Source organism: Zootoca vivipara, chromosome 14 (genome assembly GCF_965207765.1).
Source record: "Zootoca vivipara chromosome 14, rZooViv2.hap1.1, whole genome shotgun sequence".
Taxonomy (NCBI): Eukaryota; Metazoa; Chordata; class Lepidosauria; order Squamata; family Lacertidae; genus Zootoca; species Zootoca vivipara.
The window spans coordinates 18351768-18368758 of NC_142597.1; the positions used below are offsets into that span (position 1 = coordinate 18351768).

General features: G+C 43.1%; 1 protein-coding gene across 3 annotated transcripts in view; it reads left to right on the forward strand.

Annotated features, from left to right (window-relative positions):
- CADM1 (cell adhesion molecule 1) overlaps positions 1 to 16991 on the forward strand; it is a 282345-nt gene that overhangs the window by 247061 nt on the left and 18293 nt on the right. For 2 of the 3 annotated variants that reach the window (XM_060268441.2, XM_060268442.2), the window contains exon 9: positions 6033 to 6065. The exons of the other annotated variant lie outside the window; for it this stretch is intronic. In XM_060268441.2, coding sequence (XP_060124424.1) covers positions 6033 to 6065 — 33 coding nt within the window. The remainder of the gene's footprint in view (positions 1 to 6032; positions 6066 to 16991) is intronic. 3 annotated transcript variants of the gene reach the window in all.

A 16991-nucleotide genomic window follows, 5' to 3' on the forward strand; every position in this document is an offset into this window, starting at 1 on the left:
TCTCCACAGCAGGTTGGCCAAGCTTGTTTCCTCCAGTTGGTTTGGATTGAGGCTGCCATCAGCCCCGAGGTCCTCTTATGCCCCTGCTGGCTGGGACTGGTGTCTGTTGTAGTCCAAAACATCTGGAGGGCACCAGCTTGGTGAAGGCTGCAAAGGTGGCCTGCGTACATCCCCCGAGACAGGCGTTTGGTTCCCAGGAGCGTTTCACAGACTGGCATAACCTTCAGTTCCCGCAAATTATTTATTGTATCATCTTGGCTTTCTGTGGAGGCTTCCTTGTGTCTCTGGTAAAATGTCAAGTTAATTTAGAGTTGATGTTGCGATCTCCTGACATTTTCATCCACTGTGTGACCACATTAAAAGGGAAGAGAGGAGGAGGTAGAGCCCCCTACACCTGGGAAGAAATAACTAGGAGAAGCTGTTTCTGCTGCCAGTGCACAGCCAAGAACCAGCAAGAGCATTTTTTTTTTCCTTTTTAGGGAATCAACCCCGTGCTCCAAGGAAACCAGTTTCACTTATGCATTGAAAGAAAATGTCTCAAATTGAAGGGGGAAAGGAGGCTTGAATAATATTAAGCTCCCATGTATCCAGATGGCCTCTCATTTCATTCCTATCATATCTGGAAGCTCCTGGAGTTGTAAAAGAAATGTACAGTTTACATTGGCCGCTGCTACCCCACTTCTGGCCAGTCAGCTGTGTCGACAGCATTGGCCCCACCTGTCCTCTTGGATCAGCTGCTGAGGACAGCAAATGTTGGGTACACTGAACTGGCTTCCCCGAACCCCCCTCCCTTGCAAAAAAGGGGGGACACACAATTCTTCTAGGTTCATTGTGCAACTCCTATTTGCTGTGTTGGGACTTGCACAGGAGACATTCCAGCTGGGATTGGGTGACCTTTGATTAAAATTGCTTTTTGTTTCCCACAATGCCATCACTAAGGTGCTTTTGCATGTTCACTCAAGGATGCTGCATTTCACTAGGCTGGAGGCCTGGATGGAGAGCTGTGTGGAATGAAGCGTTAAATCTCTGCCCAATATGCAGTTCCATGCTTCAGAAAATAATTTTCTATGCTACACAAAACTACTAAACGGATCCTGATTATTTTTGTGAAACATCTGGTCCACAAATGAAGCTATCTCGTGGGTGTAGTACAAGCAGGACGCTGTACAAAACGCCGCTTCCAACGCTCTCGCTTGGAAGGGCTGTTTTGCATAGCGTGCTCTTGCTCCGGCAGCAGCGTGAGGCAGGGCATCCCCTGCCCCCTTCCTTTCAGGGTGGTTCCGCTCGCTCTGTTTAGGCCTGCTACATCCCTGCTTGTGTGTTCTTTCTGCCCTGCAAATCCTGCAGTTGTCTAGTTTAACTGAGACATAATGCAGATCGAAGGAGATGAGGCAGGTAGGAATAAATGGAAGATTTTGACTATGTCCTGCTTTTTACACTCACCTATAGATCTGTTTCCATCATGCATTCTTCTAAGCATCCCAGGGGCAAATGACTGTCCAGCCATAGGGTGCTCGAGCTCGATAATCTTGACCCAGAATGGCAGTTCTTTCAGCTCTGTGTGCAAATTCTATGTGTCGAATTACCCGCTTTTTCTCCCTTTTAAAAGATAAATAAATGCAAGGTGATGTCTAATAGCATGCTTTGATTGCAGAATGGCATCTCAGGTAGGTGATAATTATACAAACAGTTACTACTCTGGGGAAAGCATAGTTTCTCAAAGCAAGAGCAGTTAAGTTGCCCAGATTCTATAGGTTGGCAACAGATTTGGGACTTAAAAACACTGTCCTTGGATTTTCATTTACGGAACCCATTCTGTTAGAGACTGTGGACTAATTTTATGGATTAGTTTTTAAACCCCCCAGTCTGTCACACTCAGTGAACAATTTTAAGTTGGAGAGAAGCCATCTGAATGGATTAGAACGTGCCCCTGAGGAGTTTGAATGCCACTGTTTCAACTTAATATTGCCCAGCTGTCTCAGAGGCTGGCTTGTTAGGGAGGGGGGGGAGTAGTTCTTTTATATTGACCATGTTAAATGACTGATATCCAAAGGCATAGACAATGCCACCTTTCCCCCCACTTTGTAAGATAACATCATCCATGACAAAATATTTAATGTCTTTGGTATCTGGTTATGTTTGTTTTTTATTGTAAAGAGTTTCTAATGCTTGAGATGAAAAGCAACTTGATACTTGGAATGCAGTTTTCCTGCAGCTGGGCCACTCTTTCCCCAGTTACAATGTCCGGGTTATATTTGAAAAGCAAGCACATAGTTGGTACACATATAGATGGGGTGGTGGGAGGGAAAGAAGGGAGATGCTGAGAAATGGGGGACATGCTTCTATTTTTTTATTTTATTTTTTCACTCCACATCCTCAGTAGATTTTAAGTTTGTCACTGCTCTTTAAGACTGGACAGACAATTGATTCACTCTTGTGTTGTTGTTTTTACATGAACTAGTGGCTTTGTGAACGGGATATGTCATAGTATTCTTAGCAAATAGACTCCTTTTGTCCCCTCTGTCACTTGTGGGACCTTACTGTACTACAGAATTTCTGGCAGATTATTTTTTTATCTGTTCCTTAATGTCACCCCAAAGAGACAAAGCAGGTGGTAATTCCTCCTCCTTTCAAAGTGGGGTGGGGTGGACTGGGGGGGACCATTATTCTACTACTATGTGTTACTTTCTGCTTTTGAAAATGACGCCATTTGTTCCTGGACATCACTGTAAAGTGCCTTAAGAAAGTTTTCCATATATCTATCTCAGCATAAATGCCATTGCTAAACCAGGAGCTCATTTGGGAAGATGGCCTAGACTGAGTTGGACTTCGAGGCAGTGCACCTTTTAATCATTAACTGCTTTATTTCCGCTGTGATCACCCAGCCCATCTGCTAATCATAACTTTGCCATTCCAGCTGCAGCCAACATGATGTTGTTTGACTTTGAATATTGGTTCGCCTTTTAACTGCTTGAGAACTTTGTGTTTCATTTTTGTTTGTTTGTTACCTGCTGATCTCTGTCCCTGGATGGGGAAAGCGAGCTGCACTGTCCACACGGAACAATGTTCCTTGACTAATAATCTTTTTCCAGCATATGAGCAGAAGTTCTGATTTCAGCACGGTTTAATTTTTAACCGGAAGTTCACATAATTTCCCACATACATAAACAGGCACACAGAGGAAACAGGTTAGTCGATTATTCTGGGGAGAGCATGAAATTTCAGGCGTTAACACACAGCTCATCCAATTTAATCATAGCATCCCCTCTGACCTTTCCTTTACATCTTGAATCCCCCACCAGTTAAAATGAGACATTGTAGGCTATGTCATTGAGGATGAAAGGGGCAGGCCTCGAACTTTTATTTCATTACTGTCAAGCATTTTTGATGCTTTAATTTTGCCAAAGTTCCCAATGTGAGAACAGGAGCTTGGTGGTCCTGAACTGTGTGTTAGATTGGATTGCAAAGTGGAAAACTATCTGTGTTAGAATGGAGGATAAGATGTGCCATAGGTGAATTGCTGTCATATAAATCTTGATAAAAACACCTATTTCAATTGTGCAAGGGGGTGTTGCTTTTCCTTCAATATTTTAAAATGTGCCAGCCTGTAAGTATCATGTATTTTCCCCCCCCCATGTGGATGATGTACCTGTATTATTATTATTATTATTATTATTATTATTATTATTATTATTGTCTAACCCTTGCTCTGGAAAGTTAAGTATGCATTGTCCTCTGTTTGATTGCAAAGGGGAAATGGCCCCTGCTTTCTATTAAGTGGAAAGTCTGGCCCTCTCTGGATTCTGAGGGTGGCATGTCAACTGTGGAGAAACACCTCCATGGGCTTGTCTTCTGTAATAATAAAAAAGCTCAAGTTCTAGGGTAGTTTATGAGCTCAATTACATGTTGTGGAGCCTTGCAGAAAGCTATTCTTTTGTTCATTTAAACATTGCCTGTGCTGAACTAAAGAGGGGCCTCCCAAACCTTCTTTTGAGGTAAATGGCCTTGTTTGTGCTGCGCTGCAGAAACTCTGAACGCGTAGCACTTTTCGAGCTGCTCCCAGAACAGCCGCCTCACCAATCCTATGGCCCCAGCCCACATGTGTGCAGCTAAAGGTGTATCAGTTTGTTGCTGAAATGGAAAGGGGGACAGGACCCTTTCTGTCCCACTCCTCCAGCACAGATAGCAAAGTGCTAGCTCACAAGCTGGATCTGACCCACAAGTCTTTCCTCCACAGCCTCCTGCCCACTCTTCTGACCTTTAGGGAATGGGCTGCATGTCCAGCACTGATCCTATGACTAGCGTGGCATAGCATTCTTTATACCACTCATCATGGAAGCCAAGCAAGCTGCCTGAAGAGGGACAGAGCGATCTATCCATCCTCAGGAAGCCCACTTCGTTTCCGTGCTAGCCGTGTGCATAAACATATTTTCTGCACAGTGATGGAAGCTGGGAGAGTAGAAAAGAAGGTGAAAGCCTTTGCCTGAAACGACTTCAAGCATTTTTCTTCCAGTGAATCAACTTTCCTTCCAGGGCCTTTCCCTGTTGAAGGCAAGCCCCAGCCCCCCAGAGAGAGAATAGGGGTGGGTCCTCTCATGGGTGCTGGTTTACCCATGGAGGAAGGCAACCTTAGTCCCCCCCTCCCCCCCAAAAAATGTTCTCTACTCCCACCCTCCTTAGGATTCTAATGTTGCTGAACAAGTGAAGGCTTAGTTGATTTATGTGATAATTTTTGTTGTCATGGCTGAACCGTGGGCAAAACTAGGTAAAAGCAATATGTCTAACTTATGTTTTGACATATACAAAATAGTCTTTAAATAAGAACTCTGTACACACCTTGGGGATGCTTCAGAAGGTCCAGAAGCCCAAGACTTGGGAAAGTAGGGAAGACCTTTTCCAGCGAGGTACATGGAGAATACATAGCATCCTCTATACCCAAAGAGACATCTGAGACCAGGACTGGGCTCCCTCAGTAAAGCTTCAGAGGGCAAGGCTGCCAGAGGAGGTCCCATCTAGGAATGTTCCTCTCTCTGGCACATTCACAGCCCTAAGGCAGGAGTACGTTTGACAACCCACTTAGTTCCACAAGCACTGGAGTCTGTCATGCTTGTAGCCTACATGCTGTTAAAATGAACTGAGAACGGCACAGTCTGCTAGAACTGGGGTGCCCTTTCCTTTCTCTAATTGCATTCCAAGCAATAGGAAACTTGTGGAAACGTTCACAGTTCTTCTCAGTATCTGGTCCGCAGAGCACTCTCTAGAGATTGAGATCTTTGCAGAAAGCATTTCTTCAGCTTGCAAAGATGGAATCTGTTCTGTCGTCTTTATATATGTATCTCTTTATCTAAACTATGCATGACTTGCTAGAGGCAAGGCTACCTCCTCAATGATGACCTGTTTTGCAGCATGAATGCAATGGCGTATGCATTCATTCTTGGGAGACTTCCTATCATTGGTATTCCCCGGGATCAGGTGGATGCAGAATGTTGCATAGCATCCACAGGTATTATGTGCATGACAAAAGGGAAGGGAGACCCCCGGCAGCCAGGTCATGCACTGACTCCTCTGGCATTCCCACATAGAAGGGAATGTCTTTTGCAAAGGCAATGTTTGAATGTGTGAAAGCTTCTTCAAGACTTGCCTCTGCTTTCATAGCCTGGAGCCCTTTGATGTCCCTGCGCTCACTTCCCCACGGAGCAGGTGGCTCTGGTGTTTCTCCCCACTTTGCATGTCTCCCTAACTCTTGACCACCAGAAAGCATCCCTGCTGGCAAATCTCCAGAACAAAAGCAAACAAGGGTTCCCCCCACCCCACCCCCTCAGGCTCACAGCTTTTAAGCTCAAGGCATGTCTCTTTAAAACAGTGCAACTCACTTCAAATGCTTTTTGCCTTTCATTTTATTATTGCTTGTCACGCAATGTTCTTTGAAAGCTTGCTCATATATTATCTGTTCCATTTTTTCCATTTCCCTTTTTTTGCATGCTGTTCCTCCTGTTTCTTCCCTTCCTCCAAACCTCTGTTCCCGTGTGTAGACACAACGGCGACGACAGAACCGGCAGTTCACGGTTGGTATTGCATTCCTGTTTATCTTTTCTCTCAGCAGCGCAGTGCTGAGTGGCAAGGCAAGCCTGGGAGGAAAGGCAGGGGGCGGAGGGGGCGGGCAGAGAAATGAGGGAGCCACAGATAAAGGGTGTTTTTTTTTTTAGGGGGTGGGAGGACTAATGCTTCAAGTGGACTGATCTCATAAATATGCCATAATTTTTAAGACTCGGAGGGATGTCTAGCCTTGTCGTTTCTGCTGCAAATTTAGCATTCAATTGTTACAGGCCTGGGCATCTAGCTATTCCCCAAACCCAGCAAAAACAGCAGGCATATCAGAGCAAGAACAAGAGGAGTGGCTGCATTTCAGCAACCATTATTGCCGCCAGTCAGAACGAAACATTCCAGAGGAATCTGGCTTTGGAAACTGTGGCCCAAATGTTGTCTTAATTGTAATGCCTGCCATTCCCAGGGATTCTCTCTGGTATGCAAGAGAGGCATAAGATGTTTAGTATGCTGAGGCAGTTCCACAGAGTAATCTGCCGTGTCATAGGTCACCAGGAAGTCTTTCATTAGCAAGCTTCCAAACACATGCTCTGCTGCAACAGACTCTCCCTGGCCATGGTCAGAACAGACGAGCGAGCTCACCCCACTCACCTGTTTTGTGTCTCTTCCTTCAAACAGCTTGACAGCTTTCACGTCCCCCAGATTTTAAAGTAGGATCCAGTATCACAGACTAGCAACTGGGTTGATGAAATAACTTTAATATACAAATTCCAGTTGCCTGACTAAATTAAAATCCATAACCACCTTGCTAAAAGTGCACCCTGTATTTTTCTTAAGACTTGGTGAAACTTATTGGAATGATTGCCCTGAGTGAAAGAGCCAACATGGTGTCCTCTAGATGTTGTTGGACTACAGCTTCCATCAACCCTGGCCATTTGCTTGGCTGGCGGGGGCTGGCGGGAGTGGTAGTTCAGTAACTTACACAAGGCTGTACATTGGCTTTTCTTGGTCTACAACTGTGAGCAGCTCTCAGTTTGAGCCTGGGGTCTTCCCCAGCCTTTGCCACCCAATATCCTTTCAAAATTCACCCACTCCCAATCTATTTTATCAGCCTTGAGTGAGACTTCTGTACCAAACATCACATTATGGTTATTGTGCAATTCGTAATCGACTATCCAATTCATACATAATCCAAAGGTTCACAAGGGGTCTACTAGGTCAAATTCTTCATGACACTATAACTTTGGAATGCCCTCCCCAAGGAGGCTCGCCTGGCACTTTCGTTACATTTCTTTAGGTGCCAGGCAAAAGCATTCCTCTTCTCCCAGGCTAATTAAACAACCTATGGCCTTTAAAACTTTTTTTAAAAAAATATTTTTGCTTGTTATTATGGTATTTATCATTGTGCTTTCATATTGTGAACTGCCCTGTGATCTTTGGATGAAGGGCAGTATAGAAATCTAATAAATAACAATATTCGTTTAATGTAAAACAGATTTCCTTGTTACGTAGGGTGCCAGGTCTTCCTTTGCAGTTGCCATTTGGGAATTACTTGAGCACGCCCAATGTCTACACCAGGCACCCCCAAACTTCGGCCCTCCAGATGTTTTGGACTACAATTCCCATCTTCCCTGACCACTGTTCCTGTTAGCTAGGGATCATGGGGGTTGTAGGCCAAAACATCTGGAGGGCCGCAGCTTGGGGGTGCCTGGTCTACACTCTGCATGCTCCTAATAGAGATGGATATAAGTTGTTGAGGGCCTGTTATTGCAGAGACATGGAACTGGTATCTGCCTGCCTGAACATTTTTCAAGATAGCAGCCACTGTTATCAGACATGGCTGCCACCGTGTTGGAATTCCCCAGTCATGTGCAGTAGGGGCACAGTGCATGCACCAAAGGAGTTAGAAGCATGGACGTGAAACATTCCTGCACACGGTCCTGCTGTCCTATTTCTCTGTATTCTACATGTGTGGGAAGGAAGTCTTCAAAATCCCCAAGTCAGCCTTCTCAAATCCTCAGTTTTCAGCAAATGCTGAAGGAAGAGATGACAAAGCATATCTGGGGTCCTGGATGTCTATTTGGCCTAGGAGAGTCTGCATGTTGTATTTTCATACTCAGCAGTTGAGTTGCAGACTGGAGAGCCCACTATAAATTGATAAAATCCCACTGGAATTAGCTTGATTCTGTTTCCCTCTACATTTCTAATTATCATACTATTAGGAATTTTGGCGCAACGAGTAGACATTTTAACTGAAACCTTTTGACTGTCACTGAAGTGTTAAAGCTCTGTATGTCTGCCGCTTCAGGCCCACAGTAGCAGCTAAAGCTACCTTCTGCTAATAAACAATTATTAGTGATGGGTTTATAATTGAGCATTAGTCCTGACTCACTTGCTACTGAAATAAATGATGAAGTCTGGAGAATTGGCTAATCCGCCCCTACCCCATTGTCCACTCTTATGTCAGCAACATTTCAGTCACAGAAGCCACAAGCTAGATTGGACTTGAGGGTGGAGAGTAACAGCCTAAATGAACCAAGGGTCTCAGTTGTACTCAAGACTCATTAGGATTGACAGTACCAGCATAGATGAACTATTATGAAGCACCTTGTATCTACTTGCCATGATTTCTAGCACTGTGTAGACAAAAATATATTTAAAACTTACCGAGGTTCTCTTGGTTGTGTGGTTCCATTGAGACCACCATTAATGACAGAAGCATCTGAAAACTTCTAAAGAAAGCATTATGGTAATGGGCAAAGAATTCCAGAACAAGAGCTTTACAAAACTAAAAGCTGGGTCAAAACAAAACAAAACAATGAATTAGATGTTTAGTTGTTGCTGCCCAGAGAGGAAACTGTAGCTTTTGTTTTAAGGAAACAGGGGCATGAATGTTGCATGGGTATCCCTAATCTTTAAAATAAATAAAACGAATATTTTGAGGTCATTGCACTTGAAGTCACCTCAGTTTGCATAAGTTAATTTCACTTAATAATTTTAGTGAAATTACTAATATGTACACTTGAACACTATTCGGCCGATTAGATAGCTGATACTCATTAGAAAGATAGTTGGAAAATATTTTGGAAAGTGGACTATTAATGGTGCAAGAACACACACATACATCCACACATTTTAGAGGTATACAAGACCCACAAGTCAAGTCAACTATCCTTTTTAGACTTAATGTAGCCCAAAGTAAACTGGGGAACAGATTATAGATTTAGCCAGAAATGCCTTTCTTTGCTTTAAGATACTGCAACTTGTGCATTGAAAATGGTCAGCATATTGACTGCAAGTGCCCCATAACTTCCAAGCTGGAGATGAGAAAGTTGTAGAACAAATAAATTACTAGGCATGTCAGGCAAATTGACCTATGATATGCTTTCTGCCTTAAAGTAATACTAAAAGATCCTGGTTCGTTTGGCGTCCCTTCTTTGTCAAGGTTGCCCTTTCCCCCATTGAAGCTTCTTTGTGGTTTCCTTCCAAGCTTGCATTGCCAGCGTGTGTATGAAGTTGACCAGATATATTTCTTGTGTGTTGGCCATTTTGTTCTGAACAATGTCCAAATGGAAGTGAGCATGTCTGTGGATGGTGAGAAATGCATGATGGGCATGATGGGTAACCTGTCAAACCAGATGGATTGCCTCCAAAAATAAAAAAATAAAAATTTCAAATTAAAACACTAGTGGAAGAAGGCCCAGTACCCAAAAGTCTCATTTGAGGACCCAGGCTGCTTTTCGATATGAGGGAGGTGCTTGAACACTCCATGAATTTTTTTGGGAGTGTATCCAAAAGGACTAGAGGTGGGGGAAAGAGTTTGTCTGCATGCAAAACTATAGCAACCTCCCGCAATCTCTCTTCTCACAACGCAGGACTTAACAGCAGCTATGCATGGGCAAGTTTAAAGCATGAGCATTTAACTCTCCCAACTGCATATAAAGCTGAGATCTTTTAACTTGCAGGTTTCCATGTGTGCTTCCCCCCTCCCCCCCCCCACTCTTCTGCATTCATTGTCAGAATTCTAATAACAGCATGCTGTTCATGGCTGATGCTGGGGCTCTGGCTTTGGCTGCACTTCAGTGCCTTTTTTTCAAGAATCCTATTTCCCTTTTAACTTCCACCTTGCAGTGCAGATGCCTTTTGGAAAGTTTCTCTTCTCTAAATCAGTAGAACAAAGCAGGACAGCTGCACGTGCTGGAGAGGTGGACCAAATGATTCCTACAAGCCAACCCCTTTCTATTTTGGGAGATTTGATTTTTATCCTTTCTAACATTTTTTTAAAAAGCCATTCCAAGAATTTGTCCTACAAAGCTTGACTTGAGAGAACACCTACCCTGTTTTTGGCTAATGATGCTAACAATGCCCTTTATTCCCCAGTGAACCACTTACCAGAGAAAGGAAGAGCCAGAAGAGTGTCGGTTTTTAAATCAGATATGCATTTCAATAATGCAGTTCAGACAGAGTTAGGATGTTAAATGCTGCTCTCAAATTTTTCCGAGCGCAATGCTAATTCCCCAGGACAAGTGCTTCTGAACAACTTCACAATAAGTTCTCTAGTGGGTTGTAACCTCCAGTTATGGCCACAGTACAGTGCCACATTACACTGCCTCCTTTTTTAAAAAATGAAGTGAATGTGTATTTACTAGCACAGGAATAACCAACACAGTGCCTTGCAGAAGTTGGACCCCAGCTCCCTTCAGCCCCAGCCAGCATAGCCAGGGGTCAGGGGTGATACAAGCTGTGTTCCAACAGTACCTGGAGTGCGCCAGTGGCTATGTTGACCCTAATGCTAACACCTCCAGCAGAACACTTTGAACCCTCAGTTTCCTCCTTCCTGGTTCATCTGAAACAGAAACCATATGCCAGTTGTTAAATGTATGCATTGCATTGAAGTTCAGACATTGTGCAGCATTGCAATGCACACACATGTGCTGTTACAAAAAAGAGTGAGAGAATTATAGTGGCCTTCAGGTTATAGATGCAGTTGACCAGCTGTAGGGACATCTCAAAAGGAGCATCTTTTCAACAGCAATTCAGTCTGGAGATTGAGTTTCAGCAATCATATCATTTAAACTGGGAGCAACATATCCCAAGGGAGATATGGGCAATCCATGTCGTTTCCAAAGCTGATAAAGCAGACCTACGAGTACAGGAAGTGTGTGGGGTGCAGGATCCACCTGGTGAGTTAGATTGTACACCCACACAAACACAACCTAAAGTAGCGCTCTGTGGCTCCTCTGAAGTAAGCATGCTGCCCAACCATTCAAATGAAACAAAAAGCAATGTAGAGAAGCCTGCCCACATCTGATGATATGCTAAAATATATAACAGTTATCATTGAAATAGGAAAAATACCACAGCAATATCAAAGGGGAACAGCATCAGCAGTCACTAAAGATCCTGAAAACTACTATTTTGTGGAAGCAGTAATTATTCCAAGGCTTATAATTCCTTTGTCTTAGCCCAGAAGTCTGTGCTGTCTCTGGCCTCTTCTCATGTGGTCCAGGATTGGCTCAATAAGAAAATATTCACCAAGCAAAAATCTTGGCTAGCTACATTTGAAGTCACAAGTGTGACAGCAATAGAATAAGAAATAAATCACAATGGCAATTTAGGATGGCAGGATGATGGGTGTAATTTTTCCGCAGCATTTTATACACACACACACACACACACAACACACACACATAATTAAACATCTGTATGCTACTTTTCAGCCTGCAGTATGACTCACAACAACAAAAATTATAGTAGAATGGCAAATGATTAAAAAACACTACTAAAACAGTCATCAGATTAAAGAGAGGCAGCAGCAGCAGCAGCAAAACATTAAGCAGCAATATCACTTGAACGAATTCTGGGACTGAACCAGCTTTTGGCACCCTGGCGACTCTGCTTCTGCTTCTTGATCTCAGCGGCTTTTGATACCATTGCCTATGGTAATCTCAGGGACCAGCTGACTCTGTGGGATGGGTCTTATGGGCACTGCTATACAGTGGTTCAGTTCCTGCCTCCAGGGTCATGTGCAGAGAGTAGGACTGGGAGACTGTTTTTGCCCCATGGTCTTTGTGTTGTGATGTACAGCTGGGTACAATTTTGTCCTCAGTGCTGTTTTTAACTTCTGTATGAAGACACTGGATGCAGACGTTCAGGGATGGAGGGCAAGTTGTCGTGAGTATGCTCAGTGCTTTTTTCTGACGAAACTCACACAGTACTGGCACCTCCCCCCCCCCAAAAAAATATTGGCTTCTAAAGTGCACGTGTGAGCAGGGCACAGGGTCTTAGTTCGCAAGCCTTAAAGATTGTGTAGATTCATCTGGGAGAGCAATTACTCATCCTCTGATAATTGCTTTTTTATGGGTTTTAAGAGACATGAAAATTCAGGACAAAAGCCCTGCAAATTTTACTAGAAATACCCGTGCATACAAAAATTAGCAACAAAAAAACCATATTTCAAGCACAATAATAAAAGAGAGGGGTGTGAAATTTAACAACCAAGTGCCTCCAAGCAATACCTTCCATTGCCACAGACCAAGACAAACCGGCTTCTAAATGACATAGTATGGTTCAATATACATTGCGAAAGAGAGGGGGGAACGCATTTGTTTATTGTTATTTCTCCAGTTTGTAGACAGCCCTTCAACATGTAAATGTGATCTCAAGGCAGTTTCCAACAATGCACAAAATATAATACATAAAAGAAAACACGTTATTAAAAACAACCCAATTAATTAAAAAGAAGCAGGGGAGCAACAGCCTGGTAACAATGTAATCAAATAGGGTAAAGGTAAAGGGACCCCTGACCATTAGGTCCAGTCGTGACCGACTCTGGGGTTGCACGCTCATCTCGCATTATTGGTCGAGGGAGCCGGCGTATACGGTAGCTTCCAGGTCATGTGGCCAGCATGACAAAGCCGCTTCTGGCAAACCAGAGCAGCACACGGAAACGCCATTTACCTTCCCGCTGTAGCGGTTCCTATAGAGGTTACTAATTTACTCCAAATTCCTTGGAGAATAGGATTGTTTTAAGGCAAATGCTCTTAAAAAATAAAGTTGTAAAATAATTTTATATTTGCATCTTACTTATGTTGCTCCTTTATTTGGTTAGGTGGGGGATCTTATCAGCCACAATGTAGATTGAACTCACTCGATAATTAGAGGAAATATTGTGCAAGTCTCCTCTAACCAGCATCTGGCGGGGTGGAGGGTATCTGAGTGAAACTTGCTATGATTAAGGTGTCCAAGCAGTAATTATACATATATTGGAATATAAATCAAAGCAAATTTACTTGTGAGCTTAGACTATATAACCATGCATCTTATTTGAACCCCTCAGTTATCAAATGTGGCAGTAGAATATCCTTCAGAGAAAATATATCCACTGTCCTACCCTGTTATCTTTCTGGAACCATCTTGAGTAACGTAAGAAATGTGTTGTGAAAGACATGACTAATCAAGGCTTCTCTGTACAAGGGAACAGAATTTGTCTTATGTGAATGCCCTCCTCTCCTTGATAGTCATATTGTAAATAAAGTAGGGGTGTTGCAACTCACAGCATTTATAGCAAACTTTAATGGACATAAACAACCGTGGATCAGTGTCTGATTATTGTTTACAATTCCATTTAGTCAACACTTAGATAATAACAAGGATTTCCAAAATGCCCCTCTGTCAATTTCATTTTATTCAGATTTATATCCTGCCTTTTGACAGTACAGTATTCCTCCCAATGACACACTGTTATCCATACATGATTTGGCACCTTAGACTCCCCTCCGGACTAAGTTTGTAGGGCATTACTGTTCTCCAGACCTATCCATGCGCCACCCAGCCTTGCCTTAGAGCCGGCCCTGCATGAGACAAACTTTTGAGTAGTATTTCTATGCTTTTATTTATTTATTTTGAAAATGTGTTTGCTGCTCTGGAAATCAATTTAGGAAGCAGTTTACTGTTGTGGTGTGCAAACACAAGTCTAGGAAAGGAAAGCAGAGTGCCCGTTAGATACAAGTACGTATTTAGGCAGTTGCTGTTCTTATGCAACTGATTCCAGCTTCTTTAATTCCAAGTGACTGAACAATTGCATGCAGTCGGAAAGTTAACTCTCATTTCTCTCTCTCTCTCTCTCTCTCTCTCTCACACACACACACACACACACACACACACACACACAAAGAAATTGCAGGAAAATGGGAATGCTTCCTAATCAAAAATGAAGAATAAAATATTTTTAAAAGCCAAATGGGAAATATAATGAGAAGAAACCAAGACATAATTGCTCTCATGTTTCTTGACTACTAAGAATGCCATTCAGTGACATTTTTAAGTCTACCGGGATTCTGATATAAATGGACTAGTTTAACTGATCAGTTTCCTTTGTGGAGTGGGCGGGGGAAATAAAAGACCCTTTGGTTCATTAAAAATTCAGCATTGCCCTTTTTACTTTTCAGAAAACAAGGTTTTCTTTAAGTGAAAGAAGAAAATGCTCTGAAAAGAAACAGATTGGAGGAGATAAAAATAGCTTTCTAAATGATGCTTTTGAGGAGTCAGCTTGCATTCTTGTACTACAAGTGTGACCTTAGGGCCCAGAGATGCAGTCTTCTGAATTCCAGTAGTGGCTTCAAAGGCATGTTTGTTGTCACTAATCAGTAATATTTCTTCCTTCAGCATATAATTTTATCAGTAGTGTCCACTTGACTTGGTGATTATCAGCCAGCTGCAGTCTCTACACACAAATGCACAATCTAGTTACGATCCAGACCCAATTATTTGGTTGGGTGCGGGACGGGTTAGAAGCGCCTAATTCACATCAGATTGCTGCTGACACACTCACTGCATCACTGCATTAGTGCAAATATTTTCTAGAGCCAAACTCCCCCCAACCTGGACAAAAACAGTGGCAACCTGTGAACATTGGCACACCTCGACTCCACAATGGGTGCAATTCATTTGCGTCAACTTGATTGGAAAGAGGTGTTGCAAGCGTGCATTCAATGGCACACTTGTGCTGTTAGCAAAATCCCATTTCTTTCACTGAGCTTACACCCAAGACATTTCCAGTGGATCATGTTCGTTGACCTTTATATTTGGATATCTATAATTGACTCCCTATGCATCTCTAATGTGGAACTTTCCAGGGTTATGGCTGCCTTCGTGAATACATCTCAACATAAGTCTTTTCCAGTCAAGCTAAAGAAAAACATTTATGCAAATATATAACCAAATATACTAATATACCAATTCTGGGTCCCTTTTATCTTTGTGCTAAGCCTCCTTAGGGAAGTTCACAGCCTCGAGCTGCAATGTCTCCCTAAGAGAGAGCAGTTATTCATTCCCACCTAAAGACTGCCAAGAGATGAAGTTGCAAAGGTATCCCCACAAGCCCTAGAGCTACAGTGTGTGACAGTTTCATTAATGTGGCCGGCAGAAGGCATAGCTTAGTCAGGGCCACTTGCAGCTCAGGCACACAGGTAAATGTGTGCCTGAACACTTTTCACCTTACAGCTAGGCAACGAAAGCCTACCATGATTTACAATAATTATACCTCCTCGGGCGGATGGAATTTCACATCCGGGGGGGACGGGACAAAACTTACCCACTCAGAGAGGGTAGCTTAGTACATGCCTTTCTTTTACTTGCAAATGACATTTTCCATCAAAGTTTGCAAAGCCAGAAGCTCTTCCTTTGCTATGAGAGTGTGCACAGTTTAGCTGTTAACAGAAGCACCTGCAAGCTATTGTTTACAAGCTAAAGCAACTGACACAATTGATAGTGGCGCCTTCACCGCAAAATGTCAGTGTGTTTTCTCCAGCATCACAGAAGCTGCGTTCCCAACTACCCACTGAGCCTTAACTACTGTATATTCCTGCGTATAAGACTACTTTTTAACCCAGGAAAATCTTCTCAAAAGTTGGGGGTCCTCTTTCTTATTCGCCGGGTCGTATTTCTTATACGGCGAGTATATCCCAAACTCTATATTTTAACTGGGAAAGTGGAGGGTCGTCTTATACACTCAGTCGTCTTATACGCCGGAATATATATTTCAGATTAGCATTCAGACTCCTGTTCAATCTTAGCAGGGCAATTCAGCAACTGCAGCCCAGATGTTTTTTTTTTGGGGGGGGGTACCAGCTCGAATCTGGGCAAGTAGTAGCTTGCCACTCTGCATCTTAAAAATTAATTTTTTGACTGTGCTGTGTTGTATAACGGGTAGTTTTGGAAGCCGGTTTTACATCAGTCATCGGGTAGCAAGCACTCTTTAGAACAGCCTTTGCCAACCTGGTGCCTTCCAATCGTTTTGGACTATGACGCTCATGCTGACTGGGGCTGATGGAAGTTGTTGTCCGAAACACCTGGAGGGCACTAGTTTGGCAAAGGCTGTTTTAGAGCCAAGCTAGACATTACACAGAGGAAAAAGTGTTCACATTTTATAAACAAAACAAAAAACCACAATTATCATTTGCAGCCTGTCAGCCTGAGCAGTGTAAGGGGAACATGCATCTACTACTCTCTGTCCATTTCCCAGTTCAAAAACAGCCTCTCTAAATCTATGTTCATACTCTCCTTCCCCAGGGTAGGAAAGAAATCGGGGGGCTGCCGTTGGAAGGAGACATCAAGTAGGAATGGGGTCAAGCAGTCTCTTCCCACATTGCTGCTGCTGCTGCTGCTCTTCTCTCTCCATTGCAGTTGTTGTTGTTTTTTGGTATAAAAAGCACACCATCAGAAGCAAAAGGCAATGGGACTTCATGTGAAATCCAGCTTTTCTCTTAATTAAACAGGCTTCCATCAACTGCCATCTCCTTGCAGCCTTTGGCTGAGAAGCACCCAAACTTTCCTGCAAATGAATCATTTAAAAAAAAAATTGAAAAGTGGCAGCTGTAATAACCAAACGTCATATTTTGCCAACAGATTTTGCCGAGAAGAAAGTTCCAGGCAGGGATTTCTGC